At 47.7% G+C, this 23,776-nt stretch overlaps 1 protein-coding gene across 2 annotated transcripts in view; it reads left to right on the top strand.

The window, feature by feature from the left end:
• Nucleotides 1–23,776, top strand: part of CAPN1 (calpain 1) — a 72,318-nt gene that overhangs the window by 11,023 nt on the left and 37,519 nt on the right. For both annotated transcript variants that reach the window (XM_066582892.1, XM_066582893.1), the window contains one exon: nucleotides 19,983–20,052. In XM_066582892.1, coding sequence (XP_066438989.1) covers nucleotides 19,983–20,052 — 70 coding nt within the window. The remainder of the gene's footprint in view (nucleotides 1–19,982; nucleotides 20,053–23,776) is intronic.

Below are 23,776 nucleotides of genomic sequence, written 5' to 3'. Positions count from 1 at the left end.
GTGCCGTCTGTCACAGCAGAATTGCATGGTCCTAGCAGACCCAGATCAGCTCTGTTAGTGACTGATGTCACTACAGTGCTATGTTTTTCCCTGTAACTAGGGCTCCTATGGATGCTTCACCTACAGTGGAAAAGTGTGAAATTAAAGAAAAAAAAGACAATGATAATGACCGCCCATAGGTCTTATATGACATCATGGGGGACATAGTTGGTAAAAATAATAATTACAAAAATAAGAAAAAAAATAATTACGGAATAAAATACAAATGCATAAAAAATAAAATGACCCAAAGCCGATGCCAACCAAAACGTCGTTATATGTGCCCTGTAATCCAAAACCATACATATTATATATCAAAATGAGGTATCCGTTCCTATGCTTCTTTAAACGTAAATATACTAATTAAAAAAAAAAAACAATTATACATTATAATTTTTTTTTTCCAACCCCAATAAAACTAAAAAACAGAAAAGTCAGTGAAAAAAAATATAAAAAATAGCCCTATATGTCATGGAAAAAACAGCAAAAATAAGTTTTGTAGTTGAAGGGAAAAAAAATAGGACAGTAAAACCGCGACATGGGTAAAATAATCCCTAAAAAGTGTCTGGGCCTTTAGGATCAAAACATCCTGGTCCTTTAGGAGTTAAAATATGTAAAACACTCAGCAATTCATCCATCTGTTCTCCTTTCAGTCTGTCATGTTTCATAGCTGCATGCAGATATTGTGCCTATAAAATGCAAGAAAATATTTGGATATTACGACCTCTTCTTTAACATTGATGGTGACAAAAAATGCATCTGGACTTTCTAAAATGGTACATTTTTCATAACGGCATTTTCAGAATGATAAGACCAGTCACTACTTAAAGGGGTTGTCCCGCGCCGAAACGTTTTTTTTTTTTTCCCCCCCCGTTCGTCGCGAGACAACCCCGATGCAGGAGTTAAAAAAACAAACCGGAGAGTGCTTACCTGAATTCCGGCGGTCCGGCGTCTTCATACTCACCTGCTGAAGATGGCCGCCGGGGTCTGCTCCCTCCGTGGACCGCAGCTCTTCTGTGTGGTCCATTGCCGATTCCAGCCTCCTGATTGGCTGAAATCGGCACGTGACGGGGCGGAGCTACACGGAGCCGGCATTCTGCACGAGCGGCCCCATTGAAGAGAGCAGAAGACCCGGACTGCGCAAGCGCGGCTAATTTGGCCATCGGAGGCCGAAAATTAGTCGGCACCATGGAGACGAGGACGCCAGCAACGGAGCAGGTAAGTATAAAACTTTTGATAACTTCTGTATGGCTCATAATTAATGCACAATGTACATTACAAAGTGCATTAATATGGCCATACAGAAGTGTATAGACCCACTTGCTGCCGTGGGACAACCCCTTTAACATGAAGATAAGGCAAGTTGTCCTCGTTCTCAGCAGTTCATTGCAATGAATGCAGTAGTACTCCAACTCCCACAGGAGACTTATGACTAATACGGCCTGTGAATTGTATTACACAGATATTTTTTTTTGCTATGCATGTTATGTTGTCAAAACAGAACAATTGGCTGAAAAACCGGTTAAACAATGATGACCGCAGTATTCACATTCAGAGTGGGGGAGGCAGACTAAAAAGAGAGGAAACAAGGAATGAACAAAAAGCATGAAAACTATTACCAATTTGTGATTACAATCTTTGAGCAAAAGAATTTTTGTGGAAAACTGAAGGGAGGCTCTAGTACCCTGTTGTACCGCCTCTAGCTTGGATACAAGGTGTGATACAGGCGGGCATAAAGGCTTTAGTACCCTGTTGTACCGCCTTTAGCTTGGATACAAGATGTGATAGGGGCGGGCATGGGGGCTCTAGTACCCTGTTGTACCACCTCTAGCTTGGATACATGATGTCATATGGGTGGGCATAGCAGCTCTAGTACCCTGTTGTACTGCCTCTAGCTTGGGTATAAGATGTGATACGGGTGGGCATGAAAGCTCTAGTACCCTGTTGTACCACCTCCAGCTTGGATACATGATGTGATATGGGTGGGCATGAAGACTCTAGTACCCTGTTGTACCACCTCTAGCTTGGACACAAGATGTGATACGGGTGGGCATGGAAGCTCCAGTACCTTGTTGTACTCCCTCTAGCTTGGATACAATATGTGATATGAGCATGCATGAAGGTATAAAGGTTCTGTATAGTATCCTACAACATATCAGTCCACATTTGCTGTAACCGAGCCTCTAGATGTTGCAAAACGCATAGGCTGTTGAAGTTTGCCTCCCGGATGGGCTAATACATGTTCTATTGGTGATAAATCTGGTGACCGGGCAGCCACAGAAGTGTGACAATGTTGTGGGGACATTCCTGTGACCCCCTTATCTGTGCGGTCGAGCATTATCCTGCTGGAAAATGCCTCTTGGAAGCCACCATGAGAGGAACACGTGACTGAAGGATGTCCTGAACATATCACTGAGCTGTCATTGTCCCACTACTAGGGGTAACTGACTGTCGTATGTAATACGCCCCAGACCATCACACCAACAGTGGGGGCAGTGAGCCGCTCCACAGCAAAGGCAGGATTGAGGTGCTCACCCCTAAGTTTTCAGACACGAACATGACCATCACCAGTGCCCAAACTAAACCTGGATTTATGACTGAAGAAATCCTGGTTCCACTCTGTAGCAGTCTAGTTTGGTCGTTCACAACACCAAACGAAGGTGACTGTGGCCGAGTGTCATAAACAGTACACATAAGGAGCTCCATGAGACTAAATATCCTTCAGCCAAGCGCCTTGGTTATGACAGACACAGGGGCCTGCAACGATGGTGCCACCTGTCTCTGGATGGCGGACAACGAAGCACTTGGAGCTGCTTGTGCTTCTCAGATGATCCTCTCTACTGGTGGTCTGTTAAGGGCGTCATTTGCCCAGTCGCCTTGTGTGCCAGTCTGGTCAGAATGGCCCAGGTGGTAGGCAATTCATCAATATGACCATCGAGCTTCTCGCAATAACGTGCCCCTCTCAAACTCTGTTAACTGGGTGAAATCTCTTTGATTGTGTCGTAGAAGCATCTAATGATCAACGAGCTCTGCACAAGCGGAAAAAGAGGTCTGTTACGCACAAGTAACCTTTGAGAGCCTTTTTATAGACCAAGGGTGGAACCACTTTTAAGCCCTCAACTGCCAAGACCGTCCATGTAATCACCCCACAACTCTAATCATTTGCATATCTGCCTGACCTGTAACTGCATGCCGAGTTTTGTCGCAAAATGACATGATTTTATTTATTTTTTACACAAACCGTGTAAAACTGGCATCTACTTATGTGGAATACTAACAGGACATGTACTATTTTATAGTGGAAGGAAGATATATTCCATATATGTAAGTGCTTAATCTTTAATACTGGTCTCCCTCAGTTCTATGTATGTCCCTATAAGGTCAATGGCCTTATATGGAGGTTCTCCCTAATTTCATGTCATGAGGCATAAGTTGGGGGATATGTTGGGCTAGAACGGCAGTTTTTACTCAAATGATCCCAACGTGGGTCAGTTAGTTGAATTATTAATGTGAATTGATCCTGTCCATGGCGTTAAACGAAATTTACTACTCTAAAGAAAATGTACGGCAGCTAAAATACTAAGCTGCCCAACCCTGCAATCGGGGTCTCTATCACTAGTTGAGTTTATGCCGCCCTCAAAAGTATGGTGACAGATTCCTTTAAAATGCTTAGTTGGAAGCAGATATTCTAGCTAAATTATACCCCCAAGGCCACTTGGAACATACCATAATGACTCAATAACATGAACAGTAATACACCACTAACCACTAAATGTTCGACGGTAATCCTGAGGAAGAGAATGAGGAGAGTCCAAGCAAGACTCTGCAGGCACCATGAAGAAAAACCAGATCGGTGACATTTTATTGGTAACTCGCCTGCCTGATCCATGGCTTCTAATATAGAGGAGGAGAGCCTCCCACATACTGTTACTATAGCTTGACTTTGATCTCTGTATTCTGAAGTTGTGCATTATAAAGGTCCTGCTGACAGATTTGTCTTCAACTCCTCATTCTTTAAATTTTATTTTGAATTCCAGTATTTCATACTTTTTGGGCCCTGTTCATACTGCTGACAAAACCTCCATTGGCCGTTGTGTCATGTTTAACAGCCAGAATAGTACGGCATGCAGTGCTATTATTTGCCTTAAAATGATGGACACTAGAGATGAAAGCCATGATGCACATGTAAACGGAGCCTTAGACAGGGGTTGTTCAGCTGTAAACTGTTGATGGCCTATTTTTAGGGGTCTGCTGCCTGCGATCCCCATTGTTCAGTTGCTTGCTGGGCAGGTGCTAGTGCACTGAGACAATTTTGCGCAGGAAGCAGAAAGCTCAGTTCCCACTGCAGTGGCCAGATTTGGAATGGCAGACGAAGATTCCCTTCCAGTGAACGAAAGCTTGGCATGCAATGCCAAATCCGGCCACTGCAGTGGCAATGGAGCTGCCTTCTTCCTGCATAAATCAGATCAGTGCATGAGCACTTTGGCCCAGCAAACACCTGATTTAGAAGAAGTCCCAGCCAGCACATCTCGCTGATATACTCTTGATGGCCTATCCTAAGGATAGGCCATCAATAGTTTACAAATGGACAGTGTCTTTAAACATATGTATAGTATATATTACATATATCATTTCCTTGTGATAAAAGCACCTTAAGTATCGATATATGATCTTGGGATCTGATAAACCTGTGTTATGATGGAAATATTGATCAGAATGTCCATAAACACACATTTTTTTTAATGATTGGGAAAGCAGTATTTCAGGTCCTTTTCAAGTCGGTCTCTAGTCAAAAACTAAAACCACTGTCCTAAGAGTTCACCTACTAAACCACACCCCTGCCCAAGTTGATTACCATAGACACACCCCTGCCCAAGTTGGGTACCATAGCCTCACCGCATGCTCTGTGCAAAAGAAAATTCTCTGGGTTGACCTGTAACTAGATTTCAGAAGCAGGTGACCCTAGCAGGTAAGACTTTAGCTTTTATACACTCATTTTTGGGGTGGTGTTGATTGAGGTATTTTACTGTGAGAATGTGATGGCAACAAATGGGGAGAGATATAATTTTTTTTCCTCCTTAAGAACAATTTCCTACCATTGCACATGCATGGACTCTGTGTGCCTGATGTGCCATTAGTAATACAGAATGTTGTATTTGCCCTCTTTTATTAGCCCATTTATTATGTGCGCAATAAATGACCTGTTTATCTGGCTCACCTAAAAGAGACCCTAGTCAGAGTCCATCCGTTTGGCTATGGTTCAGTAAATCATGGTAAACACTAATTACTTGAAATTGCCTGAAGCTCTCTGGTTGTTCAGTTCTCAAACACATTTACATGTATTCACAGGACGCTATGGCAGGCACTATATAGCAGTACTGAGATAAACCCTACCAAATGAGCACCATGGAGACAATGTTGAGGGTGCAGCGAAGGGTCTCGTCATATAGTACAGTGGTAGTCACTTTGTAGGCACTGTGCGCAAAAACAATATGTAAGCACTGATGTGGCAGGCTCTATTTTTATGGGCACTAAGATGGGGGAGGGGGTGTTGGATTGTATGGCACTATTATTTGCCACTGTTGTTTATGCAATGTATAGTAGTAGTATTAGGGGCAATGCATGGCAGTCTTTTTAAAGCGTCTCTATCAGCTGTAACGTGCTACCAAAACTGCAGGCATCCCGTTATAAAGCAGGAGGAGCCAAGCGGATCGATTATATAGCTTTATAGGGAAAGATTCAGTACAACTTGTATTTTATTTACTTGCATCTCTGCACATTCTGAGCTGAGTGGTCCAATGGTGGAGCTATCAGTGATTGACAGCTGTCTGTATGACTATGCATGCAGTGGAAGCTGTCAATCACTGATAGCTCCGCCCATTTGACTATTCAGCTCAAAATAGCTCAGAATAAAAGTTAATAAAACAAGTTACACTGCATCTTTCCCCATAAAACTATATATCAGTCTGCTCAGCTCCTTCTGTTCTATAACATCATGCCTGCTGTTCGGACAGCATGTTTAAACCAACACACTCCCTTTGAAGGGGTTGTCCCGCGGCAGCAAGTGGGTCTATACACTTCTGTATGGCCATAATAATGCACTTTGTAATGTACATTGTGCATTAATTATGAGCCATACAGAAGTTATAAAAAGTTTTTTACTTACCTGCTCCGTTGCTAGCGTCCTCGTTCCCATGGAGCCGACTAATTTTCGCCCTCCGATGGCCAAATTAGCCGCGCTTGCGCAGTCCGGGTCTTCTGCTCTCTTCAATGGAGCCGCTCGTGCAGAATGCCGGCTCCGTGTAGCTCCGCCCCGTCACGTGCCGATTCCAGCCAATCAGGAGGCTGGAATCGGCAATGGACCGCACAGAAGAGCTGCGGTCCACAGAGGGAGCAGACCCCGGCGGCCATCTTCAGCAGGTAAGTATGAAGACGCCGGACCGCCGGGATTCAGGTAAGCGCTGAGCGGTTTGTTTTTTTAACCCCTGCATCGGGGTTGTCTCGCGCCGGGGGGGGGGGGGTGTGTTAAAAAAAACAACAAAAAAAACGTTTCGGCGCGGGACAACCCCTTTAAGGCCGCCTGCACACGAGCGTTCCGGATTCTGATAGCGGATTTTCACGCGCGTATGGTACCTAAATGCGCTTGCGGATAGGTGCGGATGCGTGAAAAATCACGCGCGGATATACGCGGATGTGTTGCGGAAAAAAACGCGCAGAAAAACCAGCAGACACCCCTTATTGTAAACCCAACCCCTAGAGAACTGCCCATTCTTTGGAAAACAGCTTAAAAACCAACACCCAGACTCCGTTTTGTCCCTCTTGCTTGTGCGAGCACCGTTAAATTATTCTGGCAACATGCTTTCACCTGGTGAGCAGATGTCTTTGTGGGCATGGTTGATCCATGTAACTTTTTTCAGGCGCTTCTCCAGCGTGACTTTATTTCAGTCACTGCAAAAAAATTCACAAGAGGAAGGCCGCCTGCACACGGGCGGAAATCCCGCAGCGGTATTTCCGCCACTGAAAGTCTGCATAGGAGTGCATTACAATACGCACTCCTATGCAGACGGCCGCGGTTTGGCCGCGCGAAATCTCGCGCTGCAAACAAACCGCGGCATGTCCTATTTTTGTGCGGGGCTCGCACTCACCCGGCCGCCGGCTACGGTCTGCGCATGCGCCGGCTGCGCGGCAGCCGGCACATGAAAGAGCCGGGGCCGCCAGGCGCGGGTGAGTATGCGCTCGTCACTGCAGGCTCTCGGGTCGGGTCCCGCGGCGAGAATTCTCGCCGCCGGATCCGACCCGCTCGTCTGCAGGCGGCCGAATTCATTACTACAGATTTTGCATTCTTAGATCCTGCATTGGCAAGAAATACTACCTATCTCCCTCTACAAATTTGCCTGTGAAGCTCTGTGCTGTGTGTTGGGACGCCTCCTACCATGCCTACTTCCTGTAGTCATAGCAACCAGTGACTCCATCCGCAGCTGCACTGCGGATGTGCTGCGTGAAAAAACGCACCCATTCACTTGTATTGGAGGCTTCACGCGCAGAATCCGACCCAAATTAGAACAGGTCGCAGATTTTTTCACGCGCGTGAAAAAACGCGATACAAATCCGTCCGTCTGGGAACAACTGCGGATCCTCATAGGAGTATATTGGCTGCGGTCTGGGGCAGATAATGTGCCTAAAATAACGCGCTGGAAATTCCGTTCGTGTGCAGGCACCCTAAGGCCGCCTGCAGACGAGCGGAAATCCCGCCGCGGGATTTCCCGCGGGATTTCCGCCGCTGAAAGTCTGCATAGGAGTGCATTACAATACGCACTCCTATGCAGACGGCCGCGGTTTGGCCGCGCGAAATCTCGCGCGGCAAACAAACCGCGGCATGTTCTAATTTTCTGCGGGGCACGCACTCACCTGGCCGCCGGCTCTGGTCTGCGCATGCGCCGGCTGCGCGGCAGCCGGCACATGAAAGAGCCGGGGCCGCCAGGCGCGGGTGAGTACGCGCTCGTCCCTGCAGGCTCTGGGGTCGGATCGCGCGGCGAGATTTCTCGCTGCCGGATCTGACCCGCTCGTCTGCAGGCGGCCTAAGGCATATATTTCGAACCTGAAACTCTAAAATAAGTGTATTTTTGCTAGGTGAATGTGCAGGGTTATGGGAACATGATTTTCATGCATTTTAGAATGTTGGCGGTTATCATACTGTGTTTGGGAAGTGAATGTCAGTTACAAGCATGTTTTCTCTATTTATCAGCTTTCTAATTTGCATATGACTCAAATACTATATGTGAAAAACTTGACACCGCTGCTGCAATTGTTGGTATTAGCAATGTTTATGCAATTTCATAGTGGGAATCGCCACTGATGGTTATAAAAATGGTGGAGTAAAAACAGAGCAGATTTACTACTAGAAGTGCCAGAAAACTTTTACATGCATTGCACCACATTTACAACGTCTTAGACACTTTTTTTCTTTTTTCTGCTGTGAGCATGACTCTACGAATGGTTTTGCAGAAAGGGGGCATGACCTAAATGAGATGCCGTGCTTGAAAATTTTGGTTTAGAATAAACCAACGGGGTAGTATAAAGTTAGACAAAGGTGTCTAAAGATGGAAAAGAAGGTAAAAAGATAAGCAGCTCACTGATTATTTCCAATACATCAGTCATCCAGGGAGCATGTGTTAGGGCTCCTGTCCATGGGCGTAGCAATATCCCGCGGCAGATCTCCGCTGCGGGAGCCACCGCCGGGAAGCAGGAGAGAGCTGACGGCTCTCCGCACTGAGCCTATCTGACTGACAGGCTCACCGTGGAGAATCGCAGCATGCTGCGGTTTAAACGCCCGTGAGCGGAGAATTGCTATGATTCTCCGCTTGTGGACAGCGAGGCTGTGCTTTCCATAATAAGTGTCTATGGAAAGCATTCACTGTGTTCCCCGCGGCCGGATTATCGCCTCGGGGAATGCAGTGAAAATTTGCCTGTGGACAGGACGCCATAATGCATGGACATGCACTGAAACAAATTTCAGTTGAAACATGAAGCAATAGCAAGGGTGAAGCTCAGTACTGTACCAGGAAAAACGATGGTTACAAATAAAATGGATTAAAAATTCTTGAGTATCTTGAAGTCTCCCAAAAAACTGGTTCTTACCCAAAGTATCATGCAAAAGCAACAACAGGGAGTGTTTAAATGTTTGCAAGTGAGTACAGAGGAGTGCGGCTCAAAATAGTCACATGTTTCCCCTGCAGAGAGAGGAAAAGGGAACATTAAAAAAGTGTGAATTAGCTTGTGATTGCGGTGCAGCTCTACAGACATCAGCCACTTCAAGGAATAATCCAAAAATAAAGGTCTGCTTGTCGGGCTCTTCAGTTACATAGAAATAGCCGACTGGTGGACTACCCCCTCCCAGCCCAACAATATAAAGCCAGTCCACATAGAAGTCCTGAACTCGCACAGCATCCAGCAGAGAGAACCCAGAACTTTTAACATTACAAGTCCCATAGACCCCTGCAGAAAAAAAAAACGCTGCGAATTTTGCTGTAAAAAAAACTGTAGTGGGTAGTCACCCTTAGGGTGGACACCCACTCGCGGTTTTTTTTCTATTTTGCACTGCGAGAGCAAGTGAAAACACTCGCCTCGCAGCGCAAGAAAAACGCTGGAACATCGCCAGTGTTTTCAATGGGGCCAACGGCAGCAGCGCTAGCTTCATTGAAAACATAGGGAGAATACCACGAACGTCTGCCACAGCTGTCACACCTGTGGCAGAAGTGCAGCATGCTATCCCATTGCTTTCAATAGCTAAGATGGTGCTATTCATGAATGAATAGCTAAGCGCTATCTGTAATTGGCTGAGCGCTCAGCCAATAGCTAAGCACTAGCTGAAAGTGCTGGACAGCAGTGCCGGGGAGCCAGCTGGAGGATGCGTCTGAGCAGCGGAGAGGTGAGTAATTTTTTATTTTTTTTTTACCACTTATTGTTGCTTTTCAGGGAAGGGCTTATATTTCAAGCCCTTCCCCGAAAAACATACTGCAGGGTTTGCTACAAACCACTGCTTTCAATGGGACCGGCAGCAGCGCCGATCCCATTGAAAGCAATGGGATAGCATGCTGCACTTCTGCCACAGCTGTCACAGCTGTGACAGCTGTGGCAGAAGTCCACGGCATTCTCCATATCTTTTCAATGGGGCTAGCGCCCCATTGAAAAAAAAACTTAAAAAGATATAAAATATAGGAAAAATGTATACTTGCCTGATTCAGTGGCTCCCTGTTCAGTGTTGGAACTCTATGCCTGTCGCTTGTAACCTGGAAGCCGATAGGAGGTCATGCGCTGTACGTTGCTCATGTGACCACTCAGCCAATCACAGGCTTAAGCAGCTATGGAAGAATTCACCACTGAAGCTTGTAAATGGCGGAGAGGCCATGTTCACGATGAATAGCACGTGACCACCTCTTGGCTTCCTCCGGGTTCAGTGCGGCAGGCACTGTTGCTCCTGTGCTGGACTATTTGCTGCTGAAGTAGGTGAATGTAATTTTTTATATTATTATTAGAGATGAGCGAACACCAAAATGTTCGGGTGTTCGTTATTCGAAACGAACTTCCCGCGATGTTCGAGGGTTCGTTTCGAATAACGAACCCCATTGAAGTCAATGGGCGACCAGAACATTTTTGTATTTCGCCGATGCTCGCTAAGGTTTTCATGTGTGAAAATCTGGGCAATTCAAGAAAGTGATGGGAACGACACAGCAACGGATAGGGCAGGCGAGGGGCTACATGTTGGGCTGCATCTCAAGTTCACAGGTCCCACTATTAAGCCAGAATACCGGCAAGAGTGGGGCCCCCCCCCCCCCCTCCTCCCAACAACTTTTACTTCTGAAAAGCCATCATTAGCATGGCATACCTTTGCTAAGCACCACACTACCTCCAACAAAGCACAATCACCGCCTGCATGACACTCCACTGCCACTTCTACTGGGTTACATGCTGCCCAACCGCCCCCCCTCCCCCCCACAGCGCACACCAAAGTGTCCCTGCGCAGCCTTCAGCTGCCCTCATGCCACACCACCCTCATGTCTATTTAGAAGTGCGTCTGCCATGACGAGGGACCGCAGGCACACACTGCACAGGGTTGGCACGGCTAGGCAGCGACCCTCTTTAAAAGGGGCGGGGCGATAGCCCACAATGCTGTACAGAAGCAATGAGAAATAGAATCCTGTGCCACCGCCATCAGGAGCTGCACACGTGGGCATAGCAATGGGGAACCTATGTGCCACACACTATTCATTCTGTCAAGGTGTCTGCATGCCCCAGTCAGACCGGGCTTTTTAATTCATAGACACAGGCAGGTACAACTCCCTATTGTGAAGTCCCTGTCGACCCACAGCATGGGTGGCTCCCTGGAACCCACCGGCGGTACACAGAAATATCCCATTGCATTGCCCAACACAGCTGAGGTAGTAATGTCGTGCGTAATACAGGTGGGCTTCGGCCCACACTGCATGCCCCAGTCAGACTGGGTTTTTTTACAAGTGGAAACAGATGCATTTATAATTCCCTGTGGACCCACTGCCTGGGTGGGTGCCAGGAAGCCACCGGCGGTACATAGAAATATCCCATTGCATTGCCCAACACAGCTGAGGTAGTAATGTCGTGCGTAATACAGGTGGGCTTCGGCCCACACTGCATGCCCCAGTCAGACTGGGGTTCTTTACAAGTGGACACATGTAGGTTACACTCCGTGTGCACCTACAGCATGGGTGGCTCCCTGGAACCCACCGGCGGTACACAAAAATATCCCATTGCATTGCCCAACACAGCTGAGGTAGTAATGTCGTGCGTAATACAGGTGGGCTTCGGCCCACACTGCATGCATGCCCCAGTCTGACTGGGGTTCTTTAGAAGTGGACACATGTAGGTTAAACTCCCTGTGGACCCACTGCCTGGGTGGGTGCCAGGAAGCCACCGGCGGTACATAGAAATATCCCATTGCATTGCCCAACACAGCTGAGGTAACGTCAGCTGGAATGCAGGTGGGCTAAAAATTAATTTGATTACACTGTAGGCGAGGGCCCACAAAAATTGCTGTATCAACAGTACTAATGTACATCCCAAAAATTGGCCATGGCCAGCCAAGAGGGCAGGTGAAACCCATTAATCGCTTTGGTTAATGTGGCTTAAGTGGTAACTAGGCCTGGAGGCAGCCCAGTGTAACGAAAAATTGGTTCAAGTTACAGTTCCAACGCTTTTAAGCGCATTGAAACTTATAAAAATTGTTCAGAAAAATTATTTGAGTGATCCTTGTGGCCCTAAGAAAAATTGCCCGTTCAGCGTGATTACGTGAGGTTTCAGGAGGAGGAGCAGGAGGAGGAGGAGGAGGAATATTAGACACAGATTGATGAAGCAGAAATGTCCCCGTTTTGGATGGTGAGAGAGAACGTAGCTTCCATCCGCGGGTGCAGCCTATGTATTGCTTACGTATCGCTGCTGTCCGCTGGTGGAGAACAGAAGTCTGGGGAAATCCAGCCTTTGTTCATCTTGATGAGTGTTAGCCTGTCGGCACTGTCGGTTGACAAGCGGCTACGCTTATCTGTGATGATTCCCCCAGCCGCACTAAACACCCTCTCCGACAAGACGCTAGCCGCAGGACAAGCAAGCACCTCCAGGGCATACAGCGCTAGTTCAGGCCACGTGTCCAGCTTCGACACCCAGTAGTTGTAGGGGGCAGAGGCGTCACCGAGGATGGTCGTGCGATCGGCTACGTACTCCCTCACCATCCTTTTACAGTGCTCCCGCCGACTCAGCCTTGACTGGGGAGCGGTGACACAGTCTTGGTGGGGAGCCATAAAGCTGGCCAGGCCCTTAAAGACTGTTGCACTGCCTGGGATGTACATGCTGCTTGATCTCCGCACCTCCCCTGCTACCTTGCCCTCGGTACTGCGCCTTCTGCCACTAGCGCTGTCGGCTGGGAATTTTACCATCAGCTTGTCCGCAAGGGTCCTGTGGTATAGCAACACTCTCGAACCCCTTTCCTCTTCAGGAATGAGAGTGGGCAGGTTCTCCTTATAGCGTGGGTCGAGCAGTGTGTACACCCAGTAATCTGTTGTGGCCAGAATGCGTGCAACGCGAGGGTCACGAGAAAGGCATCCTAACATGAAGTCAGCCATGTGTGCCAGGGTACCAGTACGCAACACATGGCTGTCTTCACTAGGAAGATCACTTTCAGGATCCTCCTCCTCCTCCTCCTCCTCCTCCTCAGGCCATACACGCTGAAAGGATGACAGGCAATCAGCCGGTGTACCGTCAGCAGCGGGCCAAGCTGTCTCTTCCCCCTCCTCCTCATCCTCCTCATGCTCCTCCTCCTCCTCCTGTACGCGCTGAGAAATAGACAGGAGGGTGCCCTGACTATCCAGCGGCATACTGTCTTCCCCCGCCCCCGTTTCCGAGCGCAAAGCAGCTGCCTTTATGGTTTGCAGGGAATTTCTCAAGATGCATAGCAGAGGAATGGTGACGCTAATGATTGTAGCATCGCCGCACACCACCTGGGTAGACTCCTCAAAATTACCAAGGACATGGCAGATGTCTGCCAACCAGGCCCACTCTTCTGAAAGGAATTGAGGAGGCTGACTCCCACTGCGCCGCCCATGTTGGAGTTGGTATTCGACTATAGCTCTACGCTGTTCATAGAGCCTGGCCAACATGTGGAGCGTAGAGTTCCACCGTGTGGGCACGTCGCACAGCAGTCGGTGCACTGGCAGCTTAAAGTGATGTTGCAGGGTGCGCAGGGTGGCAGCGTCCGTGTGGGACTTGCGGAAATGTGCGCAGAGCCGGCGCGCCTTTACGAGCAGGTCTGACAAGCGTGGGTAGCTTTTCAGAAAGCGCTGAACCACCAAATTAAAGACGTGGGCCAGGCATGGCACGTGCGTGAGGCTGCCGAGCTGCAGAGCCGCCACCAGGTTACGGCCGTTGTCACACACGACCATGCCCGGTTGGAGGCTCAGCGGCGCAAGCCAGCGGTTGGTCTGCTGTGTCAGACCCTGCAGCAGTTCGTGGGCCGTGTGCCTCTTATCGCCTAAGCTGAGTAGTTTCAGCACGGCCTGCTGACGCTTGCCCACCGCTGTGCTGCCACACCGCGCGACACCGACTGCTGGCGACATGCTGCTGCTAACACATCTTGATTGCGAGACAGAGGAGGAGGAGGGTGCTTTAGTGGAGGAAGCATACACCTCCGCAGATACCACCACCGAGCTGGGGCCCGCAATTCTGGGGGTGGGTAGGACGTGAGCGGTCCCAGGCTCTGACTCTGTCCCAGCCTCCACTAAATTCACCCAATGTGCCGTCAGGGAGATGTAGTGGCCCTGCCCGCCTGTGCTTGTCCACGTGTCCGTTGTTAAGTGGACCGTGGCAGTAACCGCGTTGGTGAGGGCGCGTACAATGTTGCGGGAGACGTGGTCGTGCAGGGCTGGGACGGCACATCGGGAAAAGTAGTGGCGACTGGGAACTGAGTAGCGCGGGGCCGCCGCCTCCATGATACTTTTGAAGGACTCCGTTTCCACAACCCTATACGGCAGCATCTCAAGGCTGATGAATTTTGCTATGCGGACGGTTAACGTTTGAGCGTGCGGGTGCGTGGCGGCGTACTTGCGCTTGCGCTCCAACAGTTGCGCAAGCGACGGCTGGACGGTGCGCTGAACTACACTGCTGGATGGGGCCGAGGACAGCGGAGGTGAGGGTGTGGGTGCAGGCCAGGAGACGGTAGTGCCTGTGTCCTGAGAGGGGGGTTGCATCTCAGTGGCAGGTTGGGGACAGGGGGAGAGGCAGGGGTGCAAACCGTCGGTCGTCAGGCGTCTCTGTGAAAAACTGCCAGACCTTAGAGCACCTCGGCCTCTGCAGGGTGGCATGGCGCGAGGGGGCCCTTTGGGAAACAGTTGGTGGATTATTCGGTCTGGCCCTGCCTCTACCCCTGGCCACCGCACTGCCTCTTGCAACCTGCCCTGCTGATGCCCTTGACTCCCCCTCTGAAGACCTGTCCTCCTGAGTAAGCGTTGCACACCAGGTGGGGTCAGTCACCTCATCGTCCTGCTGCTCTTCCTCCGAATCCTCTGTGCGCTGCTCCCTCGGACTTACTGCCCTTACTACTACCTCACTGCAAGACAACTGTGTCTGATCGTCATCCTCCTCCTTACCCACAGAAAGTTGTTGAGACAGTTGGCGGAAGTCCCCAGCCTCTTCCCTCGGACCCTGGGAACTTTCGAATGGTTGGGCATCAGTGACGATAAACTCCTCTGGTGGGAGAGGAACCGCTGCTGCCCAATCTAAGCAGGGGCCCGAGAACAGTTCCTGGGAGTGTTCCCGCTCCTGAGCAGGTGTCATTGTAGTGGAGTGAGGAGGCTGGGAGGAAGGAGGAGCAGCAGACAGAGGATTCGGATTTGCAGCAGTGGACGGCGCAGAACTGCGTGTTGACGATAGGTTGCTCGAAGCACTTTCTGCCATCCAGGACAGGACCTGCTCACACTGCTCATTTTCTAATAACCGTCTCCCGCGTGGACCCATTAATTGGGCGATGAATGTGGGGACGCCAGAAACGTGCCTCTCTCCTAATCGCGCAGCAGTCGGCTGCGACACACCTGGATCAGGAGCTCGGCCTGTGCCCACACCCTGACTTGGCCCTCCGCGTCCTCGGCCGCGTCCACGTCTTCTAGGCCTACCCCTACCCCTCAGCATGCTGTATTACCAGTGATTTGATTTCACAGGCAGGAAATAAATTGGCGCAAGACTGCAGCCAAATATAATTTTTTCCCTTTTTTGAAAACGAAAGGCCCCACTGCCTCTAGTGAATGAATAATCTAAGTTTAATAACTGTGCTGTGTCCCTGCTAATGTGTCACAGAACGTGAGGGTAGCAGAGTTATTAACTCTGGCAGAGCAGGTATTTTTTTTCCCAATTAAGGAAAGCAAATGGCGAAGCCAGGAGTAAAACGTAGCTGGGTGCGTCTGATTTTTAAACGTTGCACACGCAGCCGACACGTGTCCACCGCCCTTAGGACGGACAGAGGCAGGACAAATAGAATTATTTTCAGTTTTTTTCCACCAAAAGGCAGCACTGCGTATATTCAATGAACATGAGAAGTTTAATAACTGTGCTGTGGCCCTGCTAATGTGGCACAGAACGTGAGGGTAGCAGAGTTATTAACTCTGGCAGAGCAGGTATTTTTTTTCCCAATTAAGGAAAGCAAATGGCGAAGCCAGGAGTAAAACGTAGCTGGGTGCGTCTGATTTTTAAACGTTGCACACGCAGCCGACACGTGTCCACCGCCCTTAGGAGGGACAGAGGCAGGACAAATACAATTATTTTCAGTTTTTTTCCACCAAAAGGCAGCACTGCGTATATTCAATGAATAATAACTGTGTTGTGGCCCTGCCTACACAATTCTTTCCCTGCAGTATCAATGGAGGGTGCAATGCTCTGCAGAGGCGATTTTGAGAAGAAAAAAAAAATGCAGCACAGCTAACAGCAGCCAGCACAGTACTGCACACGGTTAAATATGGCCCTAGAAAGGACCGTTGAGGTTCTTGAAGGCTACACTCACTCCTAACACTCTCCCTGCCTATGCAACACTTCTGTCCCTAATGCCGGGTGCAACGCTCTGCAGAGGCGATTTTGAGAAAAAAAATAATTGCCACTGCTAACAGCAGCCAACACACAGCTATCAGTGGCCCTAATAAGGACCTTTGGGGGTCTTGAAGCCTACACTAACTACCAATTCTTTCCCTACAGCAGCTCCGGTACAAAGAGCACTGTCCCTCATCTAACTCACACGGCATCTGAGGCGAGCCGCGGGAGGGGCCGACTTTTATATTCGGCGGACACCTGATCACCCCAGCCACTCACAGCAGGGGGGTGGTATAGGGCTGGAACAACACAGGGGGAAGTTGTAATGCCTTCCCTGTCTTTCAATTGGCCAGAAAAGCGCGCTAACGTCTCAGGGAAGGAAGTGAAAGTAACCCGAACACCGCATGGTGTTCGTTACGAATAACGAACATCCCGAACACCCTAATATTCGCACGAATATCAAGCTCGGACGAACACGTTCGCTCATCTCTAATTATTATTATTATTATTATTATTATTATTTACAGTTTTAAACCTACAGTATATAATTTGTTTCAAGTCTAGACTAAGACTAAGGCCTCGTATCGACGCGGAAATTCGGGCCCGCACGGATTTCCCGTGCAGAACCCCGCAGACATGAGACCAAAAAAACAGATATACTTACCTGTCCGGATGCTGCAGATGTACCATCCGTAGCGGCCGGATCTTCTTTCTTTTGGCCCAGCGGATGTGCTCGGCACGCCGGAGGCGTGCTGCAAGTGTGGGCCGTGCACATTTTTTTTTTTTCTTTTGAACTCCTGCTTTCATGTGGTCCCACGGCACAGCACAACTACAGCTGCGGGTGTGGCCGCTGGACCGGATGGCTTCCATAGGCTTCAATGGAAGCCGCGGATGACCCGCACAAAATGGAGCATGCTGCGGGTGATTTCCCGCACGTGCGATCCGCGCGCCAGGAAAAAATGACAGCCGTATTTATTAACCTGCAGGTGTCCAATGATTCCCTATGGGTGCAGATCATGCTTGCGGGACACCCGCGCGGATTTACAAATACTGTTTTGCTTGTGGACATTGGGCCTTAGGGCTTGTTCATATGGGCATAAGTATATTTTGGCCACAACTTAAATACACTTATGTCCTCATATCTTGCCTGCTGTGGCGTGTATTTGTGTGCGCAAATGCACTGCGTGTTTGCATGCACAAAAATACGTGTAAAATCACATTGTGTGCGTGCGTGTGCGCGCGCGCAGTGAATCCACAGGTTTACTGCAGTCAAGTTTTTTTCCATAAATATAAAAGAAAAACTCAATCTTAATGTTTTTGAAAATAGTAGAAATTGGTGCAAAAATTCCACAAAACAAAGAGTGACCTGGATGTTACCAAAAAAAAAAAAAAAAGAGGGGGAGGGTGATGAGGTAAAAAAACTATTTTTACAGCCAACTTGCAAAAGGGCATACAGGTTATGCATAATCGGACCTAAAAGCAAATTTACGAACACAATATATACATACAACACACATGAACCCACAAATACAAAACACAAATGACAAAAGTAAAATTTTGGCTACACAAACCACCCTGCCGTACGTCTAGCCAACAGTTTTGTCCTATCTGTGTCATGCACCCCTCCAGCTCCTGCACTAGTTATAATACATTGCTAACTCTGGGGGAGGGGGGAAAGGAGTTCAGTGGTATATGTAGTATATAAGTTGAGGATGCGATACCAGCAGCACACTTTATGGGTGTGCTGCTGGTATCGCATATTTAACAGAGCCAAGGTGGATATTTGCAAACCTGCTGATGAATCACTCATCTTGTTTTGCTGTACAATGACAAATGTATTTTAACCCCCAACAGTCATGTTAAAATTGGAATCCCTCTGGACCAACAAGGGTGGGGGGGGGGGGGGGGGAGTTGAAACTAGATGGACATTGTCTAACCCCCCCCCCCCCAAACACACACTCCCCTCCACACACACACACAGTCACTTTTATTGTAGATTGTGAATTTGTCTCATTATAAATATATCTGACACAGAAGAGAGTCGCCTTAAGTGCATTTTTATCCCCTTAGTGACATGACTAATTTTAGCCTTAAAGGGGTTGTCCCGCGCCGAAACGGTTTTTTTTTTTTCAACCCCCCCCCCCCGTTCGGCGCGAGACAACCCCGATGCAGGGGTTAAAAAAGATCACCGGACAGCGCTTACCTGAATCCCCGCGCTCCGGTGACTTCTTACTTACCTGCTGAAGTTGGCCGCCGGCATCTTCTCCCTCGGTGGACCGCAGGGCTTCTGTGCGGTCCATTGCCGATTCCAGCCTCCTGATTGGCTGGAATTGGCACGTGACGGGGCGGAGCTACACGGAGCCCCATTGAGAAAAGCAAAAGACCCGGACTGCGCAAGCGCGTCTAATTTGGCCATTAGATGGCGAAAATTAGACGGCAACCATGGAGACGAGGACGCTAGCAACGGAACAGGTAAGTGAATAACTTCTGATAACTTCTGTATGGCTCATAATTAAACGGCAGAAAAAGAGTAAGCCCCCTAGGAAAACCAGGATACAAATTGGATTGGAAAAGGTTAAGAGCCTTATCCCCTGTTGTGTTCCCGCAGCCATAACTTTTTCATTTTTTCATCAGTCTATCTGTATAACACCATTTTGTAGAACGAATTCTAGTTTTTATAGAAAACATTTTCACGTACATATAATGTATTGAGAAACTTTTTTTGGGCTGGGGGCAATGAAAAGCTATTTCACCAGTGTGTTTTGGGATTTATTCCTATGGCGGTCCCCAAGTGTTGTAAATATTATGTGACCTTTTATTTTACAAGTCATTACAACTATGAGAACACCAAATTTATAGAGATTTTATGTTTTACCACTTTTTTCAAAAATAAAAAATACTTTTTGTGTGGCGCTACGTTCCAGGACCAGAGCATGTATATGTTTCAGTCTACAGAGCAGCATTAGGGCTGTTTTTTGTGGGACAGCTTGCAGTTTTTACTGGTACCATTTTGAGGTATATACGATTTTTAAATGATTTATTTTGTGTTTTGCGGAGGCAAGATGGTCAAAAAATAGCTGTTTTGGATTTATTTATAATGGAATTGTCCATGCCTGATAAATGCAATACTGTATTTAATAGTATGGGTTGTTATGAATGTGACTATACCAGTTATGTGTAGGTTTCTGTTGTTTCCAAAAACAACCAAACATGAATGATAGTATCACAATATATGCATACAACATAATATGAAAATGGTACCTCTGCTAGTGACCTCTAATACATTAAATTTAAATATCCATTTAGAACCTTCTAACTCTTTGTTCTCTTACTCTTTTCCTCATATACAGCAACTTGTTTCAAACCCCCAGTTTATCGTGGATGGTGCTACCAGAACAGACATCTGCCAAGGAGCTCTTGGTAAGTCAGAATACGGGTTGGCAGGAGGGAGAGGTGCAATCGCAAGCATTTAATAACAATTATCTTTATTTATATAGCGCCAATATATTCCGCAGCGCTTAGGCTGGGCTCACACGGGGCAGAATTGCCACGGAATTTCCGTGCGGAATGTCTGCACGGCAACTCCATCCGTGGCTCCTAATTCTGGGATTAGCCAGCAGAGTGGACAAGATTTTGCAAAAATTTTGTCCACGCGCTGCGGCCACGTCGTGCGGAAACAGACATGCAGCGCGGAATATAAAGACTCAGCATGTCGATTCTTTTTTCATTTACACAGCGGCGTCTCTCCTCTATATGGGGAGAGATGGCCGCAGTGGAAATGCAGGCGTCGAAACAGCTCCAAAACCCGTGGGGTTTGAAGCTGCGCTTATTCCGCGGAAATCACAGTTTTTCGGTGCTGCCATTCCGCGAAATTTCCGCTGGATTTCTGTCCCATGTGACCCCAACCATGCAAGCAAACAAACAAAACCACGGTTACATGTAATACACTGAAGTTTTGTGAATCAGGGATTGCCCGGATAGTTTTGGATAGTGCGTTCCAGAGGACCTGTGCTGCTCCGGAGAAGTCTTGGAGGCGGGAATGAGAGGTTTAAATTAAAGAAGCGCTTAGTCTGATTTTGTTAGCGGAGCAGAGGGTGCGGGCTGGGTGGTGGATTAAGATGAGGGAAGCAATGTAGGGCGGCGCGGTGCTAATGAGAGCTTTATAGATGAGGGTGGCAAGTTTAAATTGAATTCTATATTTGACGGGCAGCCAGTGCAGTGACTGGCACAGGGCAGAGGAATCTGTGTAGAGGCTGAACAGAAAGATGAGACTGATTGCCGCATTCAGGATGGATTGGAGAGTGTAGAGTCGGGTGCGGGGGAGGCCGATCAGCAGCGAGTTGCAATAATCGAGCTGAGAGTGGATGAGGGCAACAGTAAGCTTTTTTAGCATGTCCATGGTGAGAAAAAGGCAGATGTTCTTGAGTTGTAGGTGGTGTATTCATCAATATATTGGATGTAGGGGGTAAAAGAGAGATCTGGGTCAAATATAACCCCAAGACAGCGGGCGTGCTGTCTTGGAGTTGGCCCGCTTCCACACCGGCAATAAAACTGCACGATTTTCTCGTGATGCGACAGTGCTACAAATCGCATGTATGTGGAGTCCATGCTTTCCAATGGGTTCTTTCACATGAGGTGTTTTGTAGCATGCTACATTGCGAGAATACAAAATCGCGTCATGCTCTATACAGCCGCGATTTGCGATATTTTGTAGCCCATTTTTCCCTATGGACCCTTTTTTTGTGTTGCATCGCACGAAAATGTGGGTTTTGGTGTGTTGCAATGCAACTTTAATAGAAGGAAATCCTACAGTCAAAGCCCTAAAATACGCCCTATGTGCATCAAAAAAATAAAATAAAACATCACCTCAAAGGTACTACCCACTCTAGCATGCGTCTCACCTGAAGCTCAAGCACACTTTTTTCTGTAGACAGCAGGCAGCCCTTCCTAGATTGGAGGTTTAAAATTCCCACCTCCATGAAGCACTGGCTGGGATTAGTTCTTGAACGCTGGCTCAGCTAATCACAGCCATTCCATAAATAAATGAATCAATGTGATTTGGTTCATCGAGTGCTGGTTCTGATTGATTTTCAAGCGCCGCTTCTCAGCCAATCATAGCCATGGCTTCCTGGAGATGTAGAATTTGAACCTCCAATCCAGGAAGCGCTGGCAGAAAACTAAAGACAAGTTCTGGGGACCTCCATAGCAGATGCGGCGGAGCTGACAGCGCCTCTCAGGTGATGTTTTTTTTTTTTAATGCAGCCAGGGATTATTTTCGAGGTAGGGCTTGTATTTCAAGCCCCCCTCAAAATCCCGGCAAAAGAACGCTACAAAGTTACGTGACTTTGTAGCACCACGCACAACTTTGTAGCAACACAAAATTGCGATATCGCACAGACCGCTGATGCGATATTGCTTCGATGTTTCTCGCGACAATATTGCGTCTCCCGTGGGAAAGAGGCCTTAGGCCGCCTGCACACGAGCGTTCCGGATTCCGCTAGCGGATTTTAACGCGCGTATGGTACCTAAATGTGCTTGCGGATAGGTGCGGATGCGTGAAAAATCACGCGCGGATATACGCGGATGTGTTGCAGAAAAAAACGCGCAGAAAAACCAGCAGACACCCCTTATTGTAAACCCAACCCCTAGAGAACTGCCCATTCCTTGGAAAACAGCTTAAAAACCAACACCCAGACTCCGTTTTGTCCCTCTTGCTTGTGCGAGCACCGTTAAATTATTCTGGCAACATGCTTTCACCTGGTGAGCAGATGTCTTTGTGGGCATGGTTGATCCATGTAACTTTTTTCAGGCGCTTCTCCAGCGTGACTTTATTTCAGTCACTGCAAAAAAATTCACAAGAGGAATTAATTACTACAGATTTTGCGTTCTTACATCCTGCATTGGCAAGAAATACTACCTATCTCCCTCTACACATTGCGGGTGTCTGCTGAACAAGGCTATTAACCCAATAAATGCCGCTTCAGTGGCACCAGTGGAAAATACAACTGTTCCCGCAAAAAACAAACAGGGAGGGCTAAGTAACTTGGGCGCATCCTGGTGGCTGATGCACCCGTCTTCCTGCACAAAACGGCCGCAATGCAGGATGGACGTCTTTCCACAGAGCTGGAGGAAAGAACACAAGTCCGGCAATGGAGCCGGTCATGTGCTCTTTTCTGCCAGCGTTGCGGAGAGTCGTCCGTCCTGCAGTGTGACCGTTTTGGTATCGCTGCATCCGTAAAAGTCTGATCTATCAAAGTAATGTATGATTTACCCTGCACGGTGAATGTGGTCAAAAAAAATAAAGAAACTACGCACGAAATGCACTTTTTCGGTCACCCTATTTCCGAGAAAAAATATAATAAAAGGCGATCAAAAAGTCAACTGTAAGCGAAAATGGTACCAACAGAAACATCAGGACATACAGCACAAAATGAGCCCTCACACAACTATGTCGCCAAAGTAATAAAAAAGTTATTGCACACAGAAAATGGACACAGAAAATAATTTTAAAAAATTAAATATCTTAAAAAAAAAAAAAAAATACAAGTACTACAGCAAAAAAAATACTATATAAATGTGGTATCGTAGTAATCGTACTGACCCATAGAATAAAAATATCAGGTCGTTTTTGTTGCACTTTGCGCGCTGCAGAAACAGGACGCACCGAAAGATGGTGGAAAGTCTTTTTTTTTTCTTCTCTCCGATTACAATTTTTTTAAGGTTTTGCAGTAAATTATATGGTACAATAAATAGTGCCATTGCAAAATACAACTCGTCCCGCAAAAAAACAAGCCCACATACAGCGACGTTGATGGATAAATAAAGGAACTACGATTTTTTAGGGAGTAGGGGAAAAAAAAAAAAAAAGCGAAAAGTTCCGTCACTAAGGGGTTAAAAGTGGGGATGGAAAAAAGCACAATAAAAACAAAAGTAAAACTGCTTGGCCACTAAGGGGTTAAAATGAAAAAAAAGGACATTTGACGCAATAGTGAATAATACTCACGCAAGTTCTTCTTTTCCGCTTCTATTGCGTTCGTCCAGGCATCCCCATAAACCTGAGCGGAGAGTTGAAGCCAGGATTGTTCCTTTCGATTCTTGTTTAAGTACTCTGGGGAGTTACTGTCCCATATGCTAGGGAAGTCCT

This window comes from Eleutherodactylus coqui, chromosome 11 (genome assembly GCF_035609145.1).
Source record: "Eleutherodactylus coqui strain aEleCoq1 chromosome 11, aEleCoq1.hap1, whole genome shotgun sequence".
NCBI lineage: Eukaryota > Metazoa > Chordata > Amphibia > Anura > Eleutherodactylidae > Eleutherodactylus > Eleutherodactylus coqui.
The sequence above is the reverse complement of the archived record's forward strand: the minus strand, read 5'-3'. Positions and strand labels throughout refer to the sequence as shown.